Raw genomic sequence first — 18,248 nt, 5'->3', positions numbered from 1 at the left:
CCGACCCCACCGCCCACACCGACCCCACCGCCCACACCGACCCCACCGCCCACACCGACCCCACCGCGTACACCGACCCCACCGCGTACACCGACCCCACCGCCCACACCGACCCCACCGCGTACACCGATCCCACCGCCCACACCGACCCCACCGCCCACACCGACCCCTACGTGTCCCCTTCAATACACAGACCCCCTACACGTCCCCTTCACCTTCACCGACCCCCTACACGTCCCCTTCATCTACACTGACCCCTACACGTCCCCTTCGCCTACACCGTCCTCTACACGTCCCCTTCACCTACACCGTCCTCTACACGTCCCCTTCAATATACCGACCCCCTACACGTCCCCTTCACCTACACCGACCCCCACACGTCCCCTTCACCTACACTGACCCGTACACGTCCCCTTCAATACACCAACCCTCTACACGTCCCCTTCACCTACACCGACCCCTACACGTCCCCTTCAATACACCAACCCCCTACACGTCCCCTTCGCCTACACCGACCCCTACACGTCCCCTTCGCCTACACCGTCCTCTACACGTCCCCTTCACCTACATCGACCCCTAAACGTCCCCTTCACCTACACCGACCCCTACACGTCCACTTCAATACACCCACCCCCACACGTCCCCTTCACCTACACCGACCCCCACACGTCCCCTTCACCTACACCGACCCCCACACGTCCCCTTCACCTACACCGACCGCTACACGTCTCCTTCAATACACCGACCCCTACACGTCTGCTTCAATACACCGACCCCTACACGTCCTCTTCAATACACCGACCCCCTACACGTCTCCTTCAATACACCGACCCCTACACGTCCCCTTCACCTACACCGACCCCTACACGTCCCCTTCAATACACCGACCCCTACACGTCCCCTTCAATACACCGACCCCTACACGTCCCCTTCACCTACACCGACCCCTACACGTCCCCTTCAATACACCGACCCCTACACGTCTCCTTCACCTACACCGACCCCTACACGTCCCCTTCACCTACACCGACCCCCTACACGTCTCCTTCAATACACCCACCCCTACATGTCCCCTTCACCTACACCAACCCCTACACGTCTCCTTCACCTACACCGACCCCTACACGTCCCCTTCACCTACACCGACCCCCTACACGTCTCCTTCAATACACCCACCCCTACACGTCCCCTTCACCTACACCGACCCCTACACGTCGCCTTCAATACACCGACCCCTACACGTCCCCTTCACCTACACCGACCCCTACACATCCCCTTCAATACACCGACCCCTACACGTCTCCTTCAATACACCCACCCCTACACGTCCCCTTCACCTACACTGACCCCTACACGTCCCCTTCACCTACACCGACCCCCACACGTCCCCTTCAATACACCGACCCCCTACACGTCCCCTTCATCTACACTGACCCCCACACGTCCCCTTCACCTACACCGACCCCCTACACGTCCTCTTCAATACACCGACCCCCACACGTCCCCTTCAATACACCGACCCCCTACACGTCCCCTTCATCTACACTGACCCCCACACGTCCCCTTCACCTACACCGACCCCCTACACGTCCTCTTCAATACACCGACCCCTACACGTCCTCTTCACCTACACCGACCCCTACACGTCCTCTTCATCTACACCGACCCCCACACGTCCCCTTCACCTACACCGACCCCTACACGTCCCCTTCAATACACCCACCCCTACACGTCCCCTTCACCTACACCGACCCCTACACGTCCCCTTCACCTACACCGACCCCTACACGTCTCCTTCAATACACCGACCCCTACACGTCCTCTTCACCTACACCGACCCCTACACGTCCTCTTCATCTACACCGACCCCTACACGTCCCCTTCACCTACACCGACCCCTACACGTCCCCTTCACCTACACTGACCCCCTACACGTCCTCTTCATCTACACCGACCCCTACACTACACCGACTCCTTTCGTGCGCTCCCGTCACCTGCACTGAACTGGTGCACGCCCCCAGCACTACACCAATCTCCTGCATGCAGCTCTCCTCCACTAAGTCTGGGCTTGCTTTGCAGTATGCGGTGGCGGTGACAAAGTACGATCGGAACGGTTACCGGGCACGGCCTCGCCAGCTGCTGATCGCCACAGGCAGTGCCTACCTCGTAGAGGAGGGCAAACTCAAACAGACCATCGATTACTCCAAACTCAAAGGTGGGTGGTAGAGGGGAGATGGCGAGGAGCCACTGACCTGCCTTCCTCTACTAATAGTGCATGCGTTTGCGTCCGGGCGTCACTGTGTGGAACCAGGTTTATAACGATTAAATTCCATCTATATTACAGCAGATGTAAGCTGGTGCTGTAAAGCATTGTACCAACCACTATATATGATTTGGAAAAATTTGTGTGTGTATGTGTGTGTATAGAGGGAGTTTCACTCTGTGTCTGACCCCGAGAGTGTGTGATAGGACGGTGTGGAGGGAGTTTCACTCTGTGTCTGACCCCGGGAGTGTGTGATGGGATGGTGTGGAGGGAGTTTCACTCCGTGTCTGACCCCGAGAGTGTGTGATAGGACGGTGTGGAGGGAGTTTCACTCTGTGTCTGACCCCGGGAGTGTGTGATGGGATGGTGTGGAGGGAGTTTCACTCCGTGTCTGACCCCGGGAGTGTGTGATGGGACGGTGTGGAGGGAGATTCACTCTGTCTGACCCCGGGAGTGTGTGAAGGGACGGTGTGGAGGGAGCTTCACTCTGTGTCTGACCCCGGGAGTGTGTGATGGGACGGTGTGGAGGGAGTTTCACTCTGTCTGACCCCGGGAGTGTGTGATGGGATGGTGTGGAGGGAGCTTCACTCTGTGTCTGACCCTGGGAGTGTGTGATGGGACAGTGAAGGAGGGAGTGTCACTCTGTGTCTGACCCCGGGAGTGTGTGATGGGACGGTGTGGAGGGAGTTTCACTCTGTGTCTGACCCCAGGAGTGTGTGATGGGACAGTGTGGAGGGAGTTTCACTCTGTGTCTGACCCCGGGAGTGTGTGATGGGACGGTGAGGAGGGAGTTTCACTCTGTGTCTGACCCCGGGAGTGTGTGATGGGACAGTGAGGAGGGAGATTCACTCTGTGTCTGACCCCGGGAGTGTGTGATGGGACAGTGTGGAGGGAGTTTCACTCTGTGTCTGACCCATGCTCTTCATTTTCTGGTGTTGATTTGGGTTGATTGATTGAGTGATTTCGCTAACCAAGCTGATGTGTTGCAGGCCATGGTTAGTATTCAGATTTTAACTTGGATCCCCCATGATTCCCTGCAGGAATATCAGTCAGTTCACTCAGTGACGGCCTCTTCGTCCTGCACGTTCCCTGTGAGGACAATCGGCAGAAGGTAGGGAATTGCTGGCTCATCATACAGAAGGGGAACAGGTCCTTCAGCTTGTGTCCTTGCTGACCAAAGACCACTCATAAATAATTCCACTGGGTTTTGCCCAGAGTCCCTCCAAGTGCTCCCTCTTCCTCCCCCCTCACTCCATGGGGCAGGGAGGGGCTGCTTCTGTCAGACACCAGGAACCGATTTGAACAGCTCCTGCTCGACGTGAGGCCAATTAGCCTGGAGCTGGTGCTAGCCCCTGGGTCTGCCCATGGCGGTCACCCTCTCCTTCCCCACTCTGCCCTGCTTTCTGAGAGTCCACCCACTTCTCAGTTGGGAGTTCTGGTTGATTCCTCTTGGTTGTGCTGCGTGGTTCCCGCTGAACACGGTCTACGTACAACACCGGACTGTGGCCGCAGGGGTCCATGGGCAACGCGGGAATTGGGCAGCGCGGCCCCGTATTCGGAGAGTGTGGCTCCCTGACGTGTGCTGTGCTGTGTTTCAGGGTGACCTGGTGTTGCGGAGTGATCACGTGATCGAGACGCTGACCAAACTGGCTATGGAGTCAGACAAGGTCAACAGTGTCAACGTCAACCAGGGGAGGTGAGGCCGCCTGAGCAGACAAATATAGTTGGGGGGAGGCAGGTGTGTAGTAGAAGGGGTTAGGGTGAACTCTATTGAAAGGACAGGGGAGGGTGGCGAGGGGCGAGGGAAGGCAGGGAGGAACGGCAGGAGGAGAAACCCTATTGGAAGGTGTGTTCCGGAGGAACAAGAGATTTGAGATGGGTGGGGTGGGGGGAGACCCTGCTTGAAGGAGGGTGGAGGGAGTGAATGGGGCAGGAGGGTGGAGGGAGTGATCGGGGCAGGAGGGTGGAGGGAGTGATCGGGGCGGGAGGGTGGAGGGAGTGAACAGGGCAGGAGGGTGGAGGGAGTGAATGGGGAAGGAGAGTGGAGGGTGGAGGAAGTGAATGGGGAGGGAGGGTGGAGGGAGTGAACAGGGCAGGAGGGTAGAAGGAGTGAACGGTGAGGGAGGGTGGAGGGAGTAATGGAGGATGGAGGGAGTGAATGGGGCAAAAGGGTGGAGGGAGTGATGGAGGGTGAAGGGATTGAATGGGGAGGGAGGGTGGAGGGAGTGATCGGAGAGGGAGGGTGGAGGGAGTGAACGGGGCAGGAGGGTGGAGGAAGTGAATGGGGAGTGAGGGTGGAGGGTGGAGGAAGTGAATGGGGAGGGAGGGTGGAGGGAGTGAACGGTGAGGGAGGGTGGAGGGAGTGAACGGGGCAGGAGGGTGGAGGGAGTGATCGGGGAGGGTGGAGAGAGTGATGGACGGGGAGGGAGTGAACGGGCAGGAGTGGAGGGAGTGAACGGGGAGGGAGGGTGGAGGGAGTGAATGGGAAGGGAGGGTGGAGGGAGTGATCGGGGAGGGAGGGTGGAGGGAGTGAACCAGACAGGAGGGTGGAGGGAGTGAACGGGGAAGGAGGGTGGAGTGAGTGATGGAGGGTGGAAGGAGTGAATGGGCAGGAGGGTGGAGGGAGTGAACGGGGAGGGAGGGTGGAGGGAGTGAATGGGGCAGGAGGGTGGAGGGAGTGATCGGGGAGGGTGGAGAGAGTGATGGAGGGGGAGGGAGTGAATGGGCAGGAGTGGAGGGAGTGAACGGGGAGGGAGGGTGGAGGGAGTGAATGGGAAGGGAGGGTGGAGGGAGTGATTGGGAGGGAGGGTGGAGGGAGTGAATGGGGAGGGAGGGTGGAGGGAGTGAACCGGACAGGAGGGTGGAGGGAGTGAACGGGGAAGGAGGGTGGAGGGAGTGAACGGGGAAGGAGGGTGGAGGGAGTGATTGGGGAGGGAGGGTGGAGTGAGTGATGGAGGGTGGAAGGAGTGAATGGGCAGGAGGGTGGAGGGAGTGAACGGGGAGGGAGGGTGGAGGGAGTGAATGGGGCAGGAGGGTGGAGGGAGTGATCGGGGAGGGTGGAGAGAGTGATGGAGGGGGAGGGAGTGAACGGGCAGGAGTGGAGGGAGTGAACGGGGAGGGAGGGTGGAGGGAGTGAATGGGAAGGGAGGGTGGAGGGAGTGATTGGGAGGGAGGGTGGAGGGAGTGAATGGGGAGGGAGGGTGGAGGGAGTGAACCGGACAGGAGGGTGGAGGGAGTGAACGGGGAAGGAGGGTGGAGGGAGTGAACGGGGAGGGAGGGTGGAGTGAGTGATGGAGGGTGGAGGGAGTGAATGGGCAGGAGGGTGGAGGGAGTGAACGGGGAGGGAGGGTGGAGTGAGTGATGGAGGGTGGAGGGAGTGAACCGGACAGGAGGGTGGAGGGAGTGAACGGGGAGGGAGGGTGGAGGGAGTGAACGGGGAGGGAGGGTGGAGGGAGTGAATGGGGAGGGAGGGTGGAGGGAGTGAACGGGGAGGGAGGGGTGGAGGGAGTGATCGGGGAAGGAGGGAGGTGGTATGGTTGTGTGTTCCAGCGGGGCTGAATGAGAGTGCAGGGTGACGGGTGAGAGGATCTGCTGGAGGGTGACTGGTGCTCTCTCCGTCCTGCAGCATTAAATTTACCATTAAGCAAGGCAAGGAGGGGGTCATCGACTTCACGTCGGGGTCCGAGCTGATCATTTCCAAAGCAAAGAACGGACATCTGTCTGTGGTAAGGATCAGAATCAGAATTGGGTTGGATATCGCTGAGATAATTTGTGAAATCTGTTTTGCACGGCTCTGTATCTGTCGTTCTTTTCTGTGATCTGGCCGTCTCTGAAAAAACTAACTTTTATTGGCCAACAAAAGACGTGCGGGCCTCTGGGTACAGACTGTCGGGCAGGAGTTTCCTGGTCACACCCAGTGACGGTCATGGACCCAGCCAGAGGGGACCCCAGGGGTGTGGGGGACCTGCACGTGGTGGTGCTCCCCTGTTTGCTGCTCGTGTCCTTCACTGGGTCAGGGAGATGCAGCAAGAATAGCCTGGACTGAAGTGACAGGGACCCACTTCCAGAGCAGCACACACAAAATGCTGGAGGAACGTAGCAGCTCTGGCGGCGTCGATGAACAGGAACAAGTGGCTGATGTTTCAGGCCAAGACCCTTCATCAGTTGCAAGGTGGAGCAGCTCAATGTCTAAACTTCTGCTCAGGGGCAGGGCTTCAGTGACTTGGACAATGGGAACCTTTCCTGGGCAGGGGTGACCTGTACAAGAGGGACCAATGTCCCTACAGGAATGCTTCCCAGTGCTACCCAGACAAGAAAGGCAGGGGATGACAGCAAAAGGGGGGAAGAGAGGAGAACGTGGTAACGGGAGTAGGAAGATCCAGTGGGCAGAGGAGGTGCAGGCACAAGGGCTGGTAGGTTCTGTAGTGTAGAGTTAGTGTGACACTACAGCTCCCGGTGTTTCTGGTAGGTTTAGTAGTGAGTTAGTGTGACACTACAGCTCCCGGTGTTTCTGGTAGGTTCTGTAGTGAGTTAGTGTGACACTACAGCTCCCGGTGTTTCTGGTAGGTTTAGTAGTGAGTTAGTGTGACACTACAGCTCCCGGTGTTTCTGGTAGGTTTAGTAGTGAGTTAGTGTGACACTACAGCTCCCAGTGTTTCTGGTAGGTTTAGTAGTGAGTTAGTGTGACACTACAGCTCCCGGTGTTTCTGGTAGGTTTAGTAGTGAGTTAGTGTGACACTACAGCTCCCGGTGTTTCTGGTAGGTTTAGTAGTGAGTTAGTGTGACACTACAGCTCCCGGTGTTTCTGGTAGGTTTAGTAGTGTAGAGTTAGTGTGACACTACAGCTCCCGGTGTTTCTGGTAGGTTTAGTAGTGAGTTAGTGTGACACTACAGCTCCCGGTGTTTCTGGTAGGTTTAGTAGTGAGTTAGTGTGACACTACAGCTCCCGGTGTTTCTGGTAGGTTTAGTAGTGAGTTAGTGTGACACTACAGCTCCCGGTGTTCCTGGTAGGTTTAGTAGTGAGTTACTGTGACACTACAGCTCCCGGTGTTTCTGGTAGGTTTAGTAGTGAGTTAGTGTGACATTACAGCTCCCGGTGTTTCTGGTAGGTTTAGTAGTGAGTTACTGTGACACTACAGCTCCCGGTGTTTCTGGTAGGTTTAGTAGTGAGTTAGTGTGACATTACAGCTCCCGGTGTTTCTGGTAGGTTTAGTAGTGAGTTAGTGTGACACTACAGCTCCCGGTGTTTCTGGTAGGTTTAGTAGTGAGTTAGTGTGACACTACAGCTCCCGGTGTTTCTGGTAGGTTTAGTAGTGAGTTAGTGTGACACTACAGCTCCCGGTGTTTCTGGTAGGTTTAGTAGTGAGTTAGTGTGACACTACAGCTCCCGGTGTTTCTGGTAGGTTTAGTAGTGAGTTATTGTGACACTACAGCTCCCGGTGTTCCTGGTAGGTTTAGTAGTGAGTTAGTGTGACACTACAGCTCCCGGTGTTTCTGGTAGGTTTAGTAGTGAGTTAGTGTGACATTACAGCTCCCGGTGTTTCTGGTAGGTTTAGTAGTGAGTTAGTGTGACACTACAGCTCCCGGTGTTTCTGGTAGGTTTAGTAGTGAGTTAGTGTGACATTACAGCTCCCGGTGTTTCTGGTAGGTTTAGTAGTGAGTTAGTGTGACACTACAGCTCCCGGTGTTCCTGGTAGGTTTAGTAGTGAGTTAGTGTGACACTACAGCTCCCGGTGTTTCTGGTAGGTTTAGTAGTGAGTTAGTGTGACACTACAGCTCCCGGTGTTTCTTGTAGGTTTAGTAGTGAGTTAGTGTGGCACTACAGCTCCCGGTGTTTCTGGTAGGTTTAGTAGTGAGTTAGTGTGACACTACAGCTCCCGGTGTTTCTGGTAGGTTTAGTAGTGAGTTACTGTGACACTACAGCTCCCGGTGTTTCTGGTAGGTTTAGTAGTGAGTTAGTGTGACATTACAGCTCCCGGTGTTTCTGGTAGGTTTAGTAGTGAGTTACTGTGACACTACAGCTCCCAGTGTTTCTGGTAGGTTTAGTAGTGAGTTAGTGTGACACTACAGCTCCCGGTGTTTCTGGTAGGTTTAGTAGTGAGTTAGTGTGGCACTACAGCTCCCGGTGTTCCTGGTAGGTTTAGTAGTGAGTTACTGTGACACTACAGCTCCCGGTGTTTCTGGTAGGTTTAGTAGTGAGTTAGTGTGACATTACAGCTCCCGGTGTTTCTGGTAGGTTTAGTAGTGAGTTACTGTGACACTACAGCTCCCGGTGTTTCTGGTAGGTTTAGTAGTGAGTTAGTGTGACATTACAGCTCCCGGTGTTTCTGGTAGGTTTAGTAGTGAGTTACTGTGACACTACAGCTCCCGGTGTTTCTGGTAGGTTTAGTAGTGAGTTAGTGTGACATTACAGCTCCCGGTGTTTCTGGTAGGTTTAGTAGTGAGTTAGTGTGACACTACAGCTCCCGGTGTTTCTGGTAGGTTTAGTAGTGAGTTAGTGTGACACTACAGCTCCCGGTGTTTCTGGTAGGTTTAGTAGTGAGTTAGTGTGACATTACAGCTCCCGGTGTTTCTGGTAGGTTTAGTAGTGAGTTAGTGTGACACTACAGCTCCCGGTGTTCCTGGTAGGTTTAGTAGTGAGTTAGTGTGACACTACAGCTCCCGGTGTTTCTGGTAGGTTTAGTAGTGAGTTAGTGTGACACTACAGCTCCCGGTGTTTCTGGTAGGTTTAGTAGTGAGTTAGTGTGGCACTACAGCTCCCGGTGTTTCTGGTAGGTTTAGTAGTGAGTTAGTGTGACACTACAGCTCCCGGTGTTCCTGGTAGGTTTAGTAGTGAGTTAGTGTGACACTACAGCTCGGGGAATTGCGGTTGGGAGTTCAGTTCTGACCTTCTCTGTAAGTCTTCTTTGTACGTCCTCCCTGGGAACCACATGGGTTTCCTTTGGGTGTCCAGTTTCTTGGCACAATCCAAAGACACAGTTGGTCATTGTAAATTGGACAATTGGTCATTGTAAATTGTCCTGCGATTAGGCCAGGGGTTTGTTGGGACCTGCTCCGCACCATACCTCTGAACAAATAAGTTTACTTTAAAGCCAGCCGACTTGCAGGTGAGATGAGCTGGGAGTGTGGTGCTGTCAGAAACGCGGCTGAGGGAGGGGCAGGAGGGGCAGCTCAGTGTCTGGGTGTGGAATTTTCACGTGATGGGGGGTTGCACTCTGATCAGTGCAAGCTGAGGGCAGGATATTCTGGAGGGAGGGGCAGGTAGAACATGAAAATAGAAAAGGGATGATCTCTAATGGAGTTACACAAGTCCCAATTGTTGAAGATCACATCCGTAGGCAAGCACAGTACAGTGTCAAATGAGGGAACTTTGACTTTCCCATTACTGACCTCCAGAGCAGGTTTACGAAATGGACCCGGGAATGAAAGGGTTAATGATTGCGGCTCTGGAACTTTATTCCCTGGATTGAAGGGTGACCTGATCGAAGTACGTATGATCACCTGTGACACAGACAGGGTGAAAGCACGTGGGTCTTTTCCCCTTTGAAGCATGCTAAAAACTAGAGCAACACACATCAAAGTTGCTGGTGAACGCAGCAGGCCAGGCAGCATCTCTAGGAAGAGGTACAGTCGATGTTTCAGGCCGAGACCCCTCGTCAGGACCTCTTACTAGCTCTTCCTTCAGTTAGTCCTGACAAGGGGTCTTGGCCTGAAACGTCGACTGCACCTCTTCCTAGAGATGCTGCCTGGCCTGCTGCATTCACCAGCAACTTTGATGTGGTTGCTTGAATTTCCAGCATCTGCAGAATTCCTGTTGTTTGCGTTTTTAAAAACTAGAGGACACAGGTGTAAGACCAGAGGTTTCTAAAGAGCGTTCCTGTCGAGGGACGTCCCTTCTCTGACCCAACGGAGACATCTGTGGGGGTGTCCCTGTCGAGGGAGGGGTAGCATGTATCTGGGGCAGGATGGGGGTGTCTCTGTCTGGGTCAGTGTGTGGGAACCTTTGTCAGGGCTGAGGGTGGGGGCATCTCTGTCAAGAAAGGGTGGGGTCATCCCTGTCTGGGTCAGGTTGGGGGCATCTCTATCGAAAGAGGATAGAGGTGTGCTGTCGTGGTCAAAGTGGGGGTGTCTCTGTCGAGAGAGGGTAGGGGGGGTCCCTTTCGGGTCGGGAGGATCTGTCAAGGGAGGGTGGGGACATCCCTATCCAGGTCAGGGTGGGGTGCCCCTGTTGGTGTCAGTGTGAGGGGTCCCTGTCGAGGTCAGGGTGAGGGTGCCTCTGTTAGAGTCAGGGTGGGGACGCCCCTGTCAGGGTCAGGGTGGGGACGCCCCTGTTGGGATCAGGGTGGGATGCCCCTGTTGAGAGAGGGTTGGGGTGCCCCTGTCGGGGTCAGGGTGGGGGTGTCTCTGGGGCAGAGGTGGTGTCAGGGTGGGGGAGTAGAATGGCTCATTCGGTGCAGCCGGGGTCGAGATGTTTCCGTCGGCTTTGGGGGGAGTTGTGCCTTTGAGGAGGTTGGGCAGGGGAGTGTTAGTGGGAACAATTCTGTTACGGACCCTAGCCGAGCCCACCCTCACTGTCTCTCCAGGTGGCTCCACGCCTGAACTCCAGATGACGGTGGGTAGGGATCGCGATGGCCACCCGACGCGCGCACGGTCCGATGAACGGCTGCACTCCACAGACAGGAGTCGGAGAGACATTCGAGATGCTGGCCTTCGTCACACACCTACACAAACTGTGCTCACCACGGCTGCCAAAGTCTGTGCTTCCAGCTGGGGACTCTCATTCCCAGTTCATACATTAATCACGCAAAATAAATTTAATGGAAGTTTATATTAAAGAGTATTTGCCATTATCAAGGACTCACCAAGTTTAATCACTCTCCTGCCTCTGTGCACAACGGTGCTTTAAGGAAAACAGTATAACCTCTCTGTCTCTCTGCCAAATCCACTGTGCTTCACACTGCCTCAGACCCAGTGTCTGCTGCCCTCTGGGAAACGGTGACTGATTCTCCCACCCCTACCCTCATGACCATCTCTACACTGCTGGGCCTTCGCTCGGCTGCCCCAAGGAGATTGCATCCTGGCGGGCTGAGGTGGCCCTAGTGGTCTCATGAACCTCCTCAGTGGAGGATCCATCATCACTGGCATCCCAGGGCGAACATCCTGTTAATGGGCACTTCCTCATTGACCATCAGACATAGGAGCAAGATCAGGCCATTCAGCCCATCGAGTCTGCTCCACCATTCCATTATGGCTGATTTATTAACCCTCTTAACCCCATTCTCCTGTCTTCTCCCCGTAACCCTTGAGTCCCTACCTAATCAACAATTTATCAACCTACACCCAGTGTCTTGGCCTCCACTGTTATCTGTGACAATGAATTCCACAGACTCACCATCCTCTGACTAAAGAAATCCCTCCTCATCTCTGTCCTAAAGGGACGTCCTTGTATTCTGAGGCTGTGCCCTCAGGTCCTAGACTCTCCCATCCGCTCTATCCAGGCCTTTCAATATTCGATAGGTTTCAATTAACCCCCCCCCCCCCCCCATTCTTCTAACCTCCAATGAGTACAGGCCCGGAGCCATCAAATGTTTCTAATGTGTTAATCCTTTCATTCCTGGGATCATCCTTGTGAATCTCCTCTCCAATGTCAGCACATCCTTCCTGAGATAAGGGGCCCAGAACTGCTCACAATACTCCAAGTGAGGTCTGACAATTGCCTTATAAACCCTCAGCTCTCCACAGTTGTTCAGTCACTGTGGGTACACCAGCTCCATCAGGTCAACTGAGTCTGCCACAGTACAGCAACCTCATGTGCTCGTCTGACTCTGCCTCTTCCCATTTAATGACACCGCCCCCACAACAGAATCACGCGTCGGTGACCCAGCCTACCCTCTAAAGTGGGCAGTTGGTGACCTCCCACCGTGGGAGGGAGAGTTGCTGTGATGCTGTAAGTAGGGGAGAGGGGACAGGGATATCTCCTGCTGAGGATGCACTGCAGGAGAGTGGAGATGTCTGCTCTCCCCAGCATCCAGACATGTGTCTGCTCTTTCCATCCACCACAGAAAGTACAGATGTCTGGTCTCCCCAGACTGAACGGTGTGTCTGTCTCCCCCAGACTGAACGGTGTATCTGTCTCCCCCAGACTGAACGGTGTATCTGTCTTCCCCAGACTGAACGGTGTGTCTGTCTTCCCCAGACTGAACGGTGTGTCTGTCTTCCCCAGACTGAACAGTGTGTCTGTCTTCCCCAGACTGAACAGTGTATCTGTCTTCCCCAGACTGAACAGTGTGTCTGGCCTCCCCCAGACTGAACAGTGTGTCTGGTCTCCCCAGAATGAATGGTGTATCTGTCTCCCCCAGACTGAATGGTGTATCTGTCTCCCCCAGACTGAACAGTGTGTCTGGTCTCCCCCAGAATGAACAGTGTATCTGGTCTCCCCAGCATGTAGACATACGTATGGTCTCCCCATCCACCACGGAAATGGCAGATGTCTGGTTTCCCTAGCATGTAGACCTATGACTAGTCTTCTCCCCCCCTCCCCCAACCCCTGGCTGGTTGTCTGGGTTTGGACGCAGAGAGCTTGGGCCCAAAGGTGCAGCTGTTGAGACAAATAGGAGCTGATCTCACTTGATTGCTCCAGGAAGGAGGCATTGGGGGTGGTGGGGGCAACGACTAGGAGTCCCAATCAGGGACACATGGGCTTAGTGAGATAAAGTGAGCCGAGTGGCCTGGCCCTTGGCCCCAGTGACCCATTCCCACCCTCCCTCAGGGTGTTCTCGACATTGGGCTGGGTGTGAGGGGCTGGACTGAGGCATGCAAGGGTGGGGTAGAGGCAGGGGCTGCCTTCAGGCCAAGCCTGCAATGGGGTGATAGGCCAAGAGGCTGGAGCCGTTCCCTGGGCAACCCACGTACGGCAGGAGCATTCTAAGTAAAGTATACGCAATGTTAATTAAAGATTGTAGTAATCTTTGTATGGATCGATGTGTCAGACTTGGTTTCAATAAAACAATATTTTCCAACTTGTTGTGAATGTTGTTTCCTTGCCTGGGTCAGGGGGTACTGGCGTACTCCAGCTGGGATGCCTGCCGAGGTTGACCAACCCATCTTCACCAGGACAAAACCTTCCTCCACAGCAACTCAGCCTACAGACAGCCCATCATTCTGCTTGTTCAAGCATCTGCCCATCTCCATCCTAGGGCACTTGGTGACTCTGCTCTCTGCGCAGAGAATTCCAAATATTTGAGAAGAAGATCCACCTTCCTGTCTATAAGTGGCTGCCATTCTGAAACACCGCCCCATTTCCATGGCAACCATCCTCTCTACACCTGCTTTCTCAATCTCCTCAGTGTGTGTTGTTACAAGATCACATCAGAGTTGCGGAGGGGCACCCCACTGCCTCCGATGGGTAGACATCTTTCCCTAAGCTCCGAGACCAATCCGCAGCAGAACCGGGAGCATCACAGGAGAGTTTGGGCCCTTTGGCCCATGATATTGTGCCTACTCCACGATCAATCTAACTCTTTCCTCCCAAATAGTATCAATTTTTCTATCATTCGTGTGTCCCTAATTTATCTACCTCTATCAGCACCCTGGCAAATGCATTCCATTCAGCCACCACTCTGTAAAAACGTACCTCTGAAATGCCCCCTATACTTCCCTCCAATCACCTTAAAATTATGCCCTCGTTTTTGTCATTTCCACCTGGGAAAAGTTCCATGGCTGCCCCTGTCGGGGTCAGGGTGGGGCATCCTATCGGGGTCAGAATTGAGAGCGTCTCTGGGTCAGGGTTGGGAGCATCTCTGTTGGGGTCAGGGTGGGGTGTCTCTGGGTCTCTTATCACCTTGTACATCTCTATCAAGTCACCTCTCATCCTCCTTTGCTCCACTGAGAAAAGATCTAGGTTGCTGAACCGTCTCCTCGTAAGACATGCTCTCCAATCCAGGCAGCATCCTGGTAAATCTTCTCTGCACCCTCTAAAGTAGGGGTCGCCAACCCGTCGATTGCGATCGACCGGTCGATCTTTGAGACTTTCCCAGTAGATCCCGAAGAAAAATCAAAAATAAATACACAAATACTGTTGTAATGTGATCGTTATAAAAGTAAGTAATACTAATTAAGATAATGGTAATATAGCAATATTTTCACTAAAAAGCTGTTTGTAAAGAGAGATTGTTTCCGGGTTGCGGGGTTTTAGTTCAGTTCTTTCTGCCGAGTGCACATGTGTGTAGTTCCCCCGCCATGCACCGCGTTTTCAGCGTAGCCTGTGCTCCATCAAAGTGACCAATCAGATTAGATGAGAGTACAGACTGTCGCAAACATCAATATTCGGCAGTGTCCCCAACCTCAGGGCCGCGAAGCATGCAGGGGTGCAGCGGTAGTCGGGAGGCACACAGCACATCTTTAAGATATAAAGCTGAAATAAACAAGCTAATTAATTAGGTGCTGCCTGGCACGTAAATGTCAGCTCAGATCAGAGGCGACGCAATTGGCAATCGCTTGTGATATCCTGATAGTGTGGCGGAGGCTCCATGAAAGAAGGCAAAAACGTACAAATTCCATCCAGAATAGGAAGAGGAATTTCTGTTTACCTTGGTGAAAGACAAGTGTGTATGTATGTTGTGCCACCGAACATAAGCACTGACTAAAAGAGGGAATCTGGAGCAGCACCGCAACACCAAACACCAGGAATTTAAAGGCACCTACCCCCCAAAGAGCGCAATTCGTGCCTGGAAAGTTGAGCTGAAATCAGGGTTGAAGGCCCAGCAATCGTTTTCCACAAAACATGCTGCTCAAAATAAGGCTGCGATTGAAGCATCATTTCGTGTAAGTCACCTTTTGGCTAAACACAAGAAGCCTTTTACAGATGGCGATTTATTCAAGGAAGCAATGACCATTACCGCAGAGACTGTTTTTAATGACTTTAAAAACAAAAACAGCATCACAACCGCAATACGTAATATACTGCTTGGCCCTGCAACAGTGACAAGGAGGGTAGAGTCACCGTCAGAGGACGTGGATCGACTTGTCACTCTGTGAATATTTTTCACTACAATTCGATGAATCCCTGGATGTAATGCAAACAGCTCAGCTTGTTGCATTTGTCAGAATGGCTTTCCAGGATTTTACAACAAAGGAGGACTTCCTCACTCTTTTGCAATTAAAGGAAAGAACGAGAGGTGAGGATATTTACAATAAGTTTAAAAAATATGTCCGTGAATAACATCCCCATTCATAAACTGGTGGCAATTACTACTGATGGGGCCGAGCAAAGCGCGGTGTACACGTTAGTTTTATACCACTAAAAATCAGTGCCTACATCGGGTCAACTTATCTATGTGAAATTGCATTTTCACAGATGAAAATTATTAAATCGAAGTACAGGAGCTGACTTACTGACAGACACCTCACTAGGGTTGCCAACTTTCTCACTCCCAAATAACAGACAAGAGTAGCAGTTAAATCCCGGGACATTTGTGTTTACCCCAAAAAAGACTACCATGACCATGAAGCCTTGCGCCGGCACCTGTGTGCGCATGCGCGTACGTGCCGACTTTTTTACCCCACGAATCGGTTTTGGCTTAATTTTCATTATTTCTACTTTATATAGGCTGTGTAGTTATCATATCATTCCTGCTTTTACTATATGTTAGTGTTATTTTAGGTTTTATGTGTTATTTGGTATGATTTGGTAGGTAATTTTTTTGGGGGTCTGGGAATGCTCAAGATTTTTTCCATATAAATTAATGGTAATTGCTTCTTCAGCGTAAAGCATTTCAGCACAAAAGGTTTCATAGGAATGCTCTACCTTAGCGGGGGGGTGGAATACGGGACAGTTGGCAACCCTACACCTCACAGACCGTCTCAGACTGGCTGTCTGTAGTTATGAGCCAAATTTCAGGGAACTAGCAGAAAGTATTCAGCCCCAGTCATCACACTGAGTGCAACAGTCAATTTTTATTCATTTATTTTTCGTGTTGAAATAAAATTAAATAATGAAACTTAGAATTAAAGGTGTGAATTATTGTAATATTCTTAAAGAAAGACAGCTGTGGCCTGTTTGATATGCTAGTTATAGTGTTTTCTTGTTTGAATTAATTTGAAAGTTTGACAAAAGTGTTTTGTGTAATTCAAATACAATTCGCCCAAATAAAAGGCCTCAAATTGGAAGTACAATCTGAGCTGTTTTTTCTCTAAATGATTTAATAGATAGATCTTGCCTTTCACTGAGGTCGAGGTAGGGGATCTTGGGCTTAAAAAGGTTGGTGACCACTACTCTAAAGCTTCCACATCCCTCCTATAATGAGACAACGAGAAATGAACATGATACTCCGAGTGCGGTCAAAGCAGACTTTTATAGAGCTGCAACATTACCTGACAGCTCTTCAACTCAGTCCCCTGACAATAAAGAGCTGGACTGAGTTTGAAGAGGAAAATAGGAAGACAGATGAGAGCAGGTTGGTAAACCTTGTCTACATGGACTTTAACAAGGTCCTGCATGGTAGTCTGGCTCAGAAGATTCGTGCATGTGGAATCCAGGGAGAGCGAGCCAGCAACTGACTTGGTGGAAGGGGTGAGAGGGTGGGAGTGTAGTGTGGTTCCTCTGAATGGAGACTGATTTTGTAGAGGTTTATAAGCTCATGAGGGGCATAGATAAGGTAGATGGTCGCAGTCTTTTCCCTAGGACGGAAGTCTAAAACTAGATTTAGGTTGGTGCTAGAGGAAGCCATAGATACGAATGACAGTGTTTGACAGACTTGGACAGGCATGTGGATAAAAAAGGTTTTGAGGAATCTGGGCAAACGGGATGAGCTTAGACAGGCATCTCAGCTGATTGTTGGACAGGTACGGCTGAATTTTTTTTCAAACCTTATTCTCTCACCTTCTCTCCCTAACCCTTACTGACTCCGACACTTTCCCAATCACTGAGGTTAGGCTAACTGGCCTATAAGTTCCTTTCTTTTGCCTTCCTCCCTTCTTAAAAAGTGGAGTGACATTTGCAATCTTCCAGTCCTCCAGGACCATGCCAGAATCAAGTGATTCTTGAAAGATCATGACCAATGAATCTGTTATCCCTTCAGCAACCTCTCTCCAGGCTCTGGGATGTAGTCCATCTGGCCCAGGGGACTTATCCACCTTAAGACCTTTGAGTTTGCCTAGCACTTTTTCCTTTGTAATAGCAATGGCACTCATGGACCTCTGGTATACAGCTGGTGTGACGGCAGATGCGAAGTGCACTTCAAGTTCCTCTGCCATTTCTTTGTCCCCCATTATTACCTCACCAGCATCATTTTCCAGTGGTCCGATATCAACTCTCTCCTCCCTTTTACTCTTTATAGAACTGAAAAAATCTCTGGTATCCTGCTTTATATTATTGACTAGTTTGCCTTCATATTTCATCTTTTCCCTTATAGGTTTTTTAGTTGCCTTTTGTTGGATTTTAAAAGCTTCCCAATCATCCAATTTCCCACTCACCTTTGATACCTTATATGCCCTTTCCTTGGCTATTATGCAGTCCTTAACTTCCCTTGTCAGCCACGGTTGCCTACCCCGCCATTTGAAAACATCTTCTTCTGTGGGGCATATCTATCCTGTACCTTGTGAACTATTCCCAGAAACTTCAGCCATCTCTACTCTGCCGTCATCCCCACCAGTATCCTCCTCCAATCCACCTGGGCAAGCTCCTCTCTCATGCCTCTGTACTGTAATCCCCTTTATTCCATTGGATACTGATACATGTGACTTATACTTCTCCCTTTCAAATTGCAGTATGAATTCAATCATATTATGAAATTACTGCCTCCTAAGTGTTCCTTTACATTAAGCTCCCACATAAGATCTGGGTTTTTACACAACACCCATTCTAAGATAGCCTTCCCCGAATAGATTCGTGCACAAACTGCTCTAAAAAGCCATCTCATAGGCATTCAACAAATTCCCTCTCTTGTGATCTGACACCAACTTGATTTTCTCAATCCCCTTGAATATT

At 51.9% G+C, this 18,248-nt stretch overlaps 1 protein-coding gene across 4 annotated transcripts in view; it reads left to right on the top strand.

Moving 5' to 3' along the window:
* The window catches only part of LOC140187754 (unconventional myosin-Ic-like), a 128,076-nt gene extending 114,795 nt beyond the window's left edge, over window positions 1-13,281 (top strand). For all 4 annotated transcript variants that reach the window (XM_072243425.1, XM_072243424.1, XM_072243423.1 and 1 more), the window contains exons 28-32: window positions 2,080-2,215; window positions 3,304-3,374; window positions 3,862-3,959; window positions 5,889-5,988; window positions 10,846-13,281. In XM_072243425.1, coding sequence (XP_072099526.1) covers window positions 2,080-2,215; window positions 3,304-3,374; window positions 3,862-3,959; window positions 5,889-5,988; window positions 10,846-10,872 — 432 coding nt within the window. In that variant the 3' untranslated portion in view covers window positions 10,873-13,281. The remainder of the gene's footprint in view (window positions 1-2,079; window positions 2,216-3,303; window positions 3,375-3,861; window positions 3,960-5,888; window positions 5,989-10,845) is intronic.
* The last annotated feature ends 4,967 nt before the right edge of the window (window positions 13,282-18,248 follow it).

Source organism: Mobula birostris, chromosome 25 (genome assembly GCF_030028105.1).
Source record: "Mobula birostris isolate sMobBir1 chromosome 25, sMobBir1.hap1, whole genome shotgun sequence".
Lineage (NCBI taxonomy): Eukaryota > Metazoa > Chordata > Chondrichthyes > Myliobatiformes > Myliobatidae > Mobula > Mobula birostris.
Note: the sequence above shows the minus strand (reverse complement) of the source record. Positions and strands in the feature narration are given on the sequence as shown.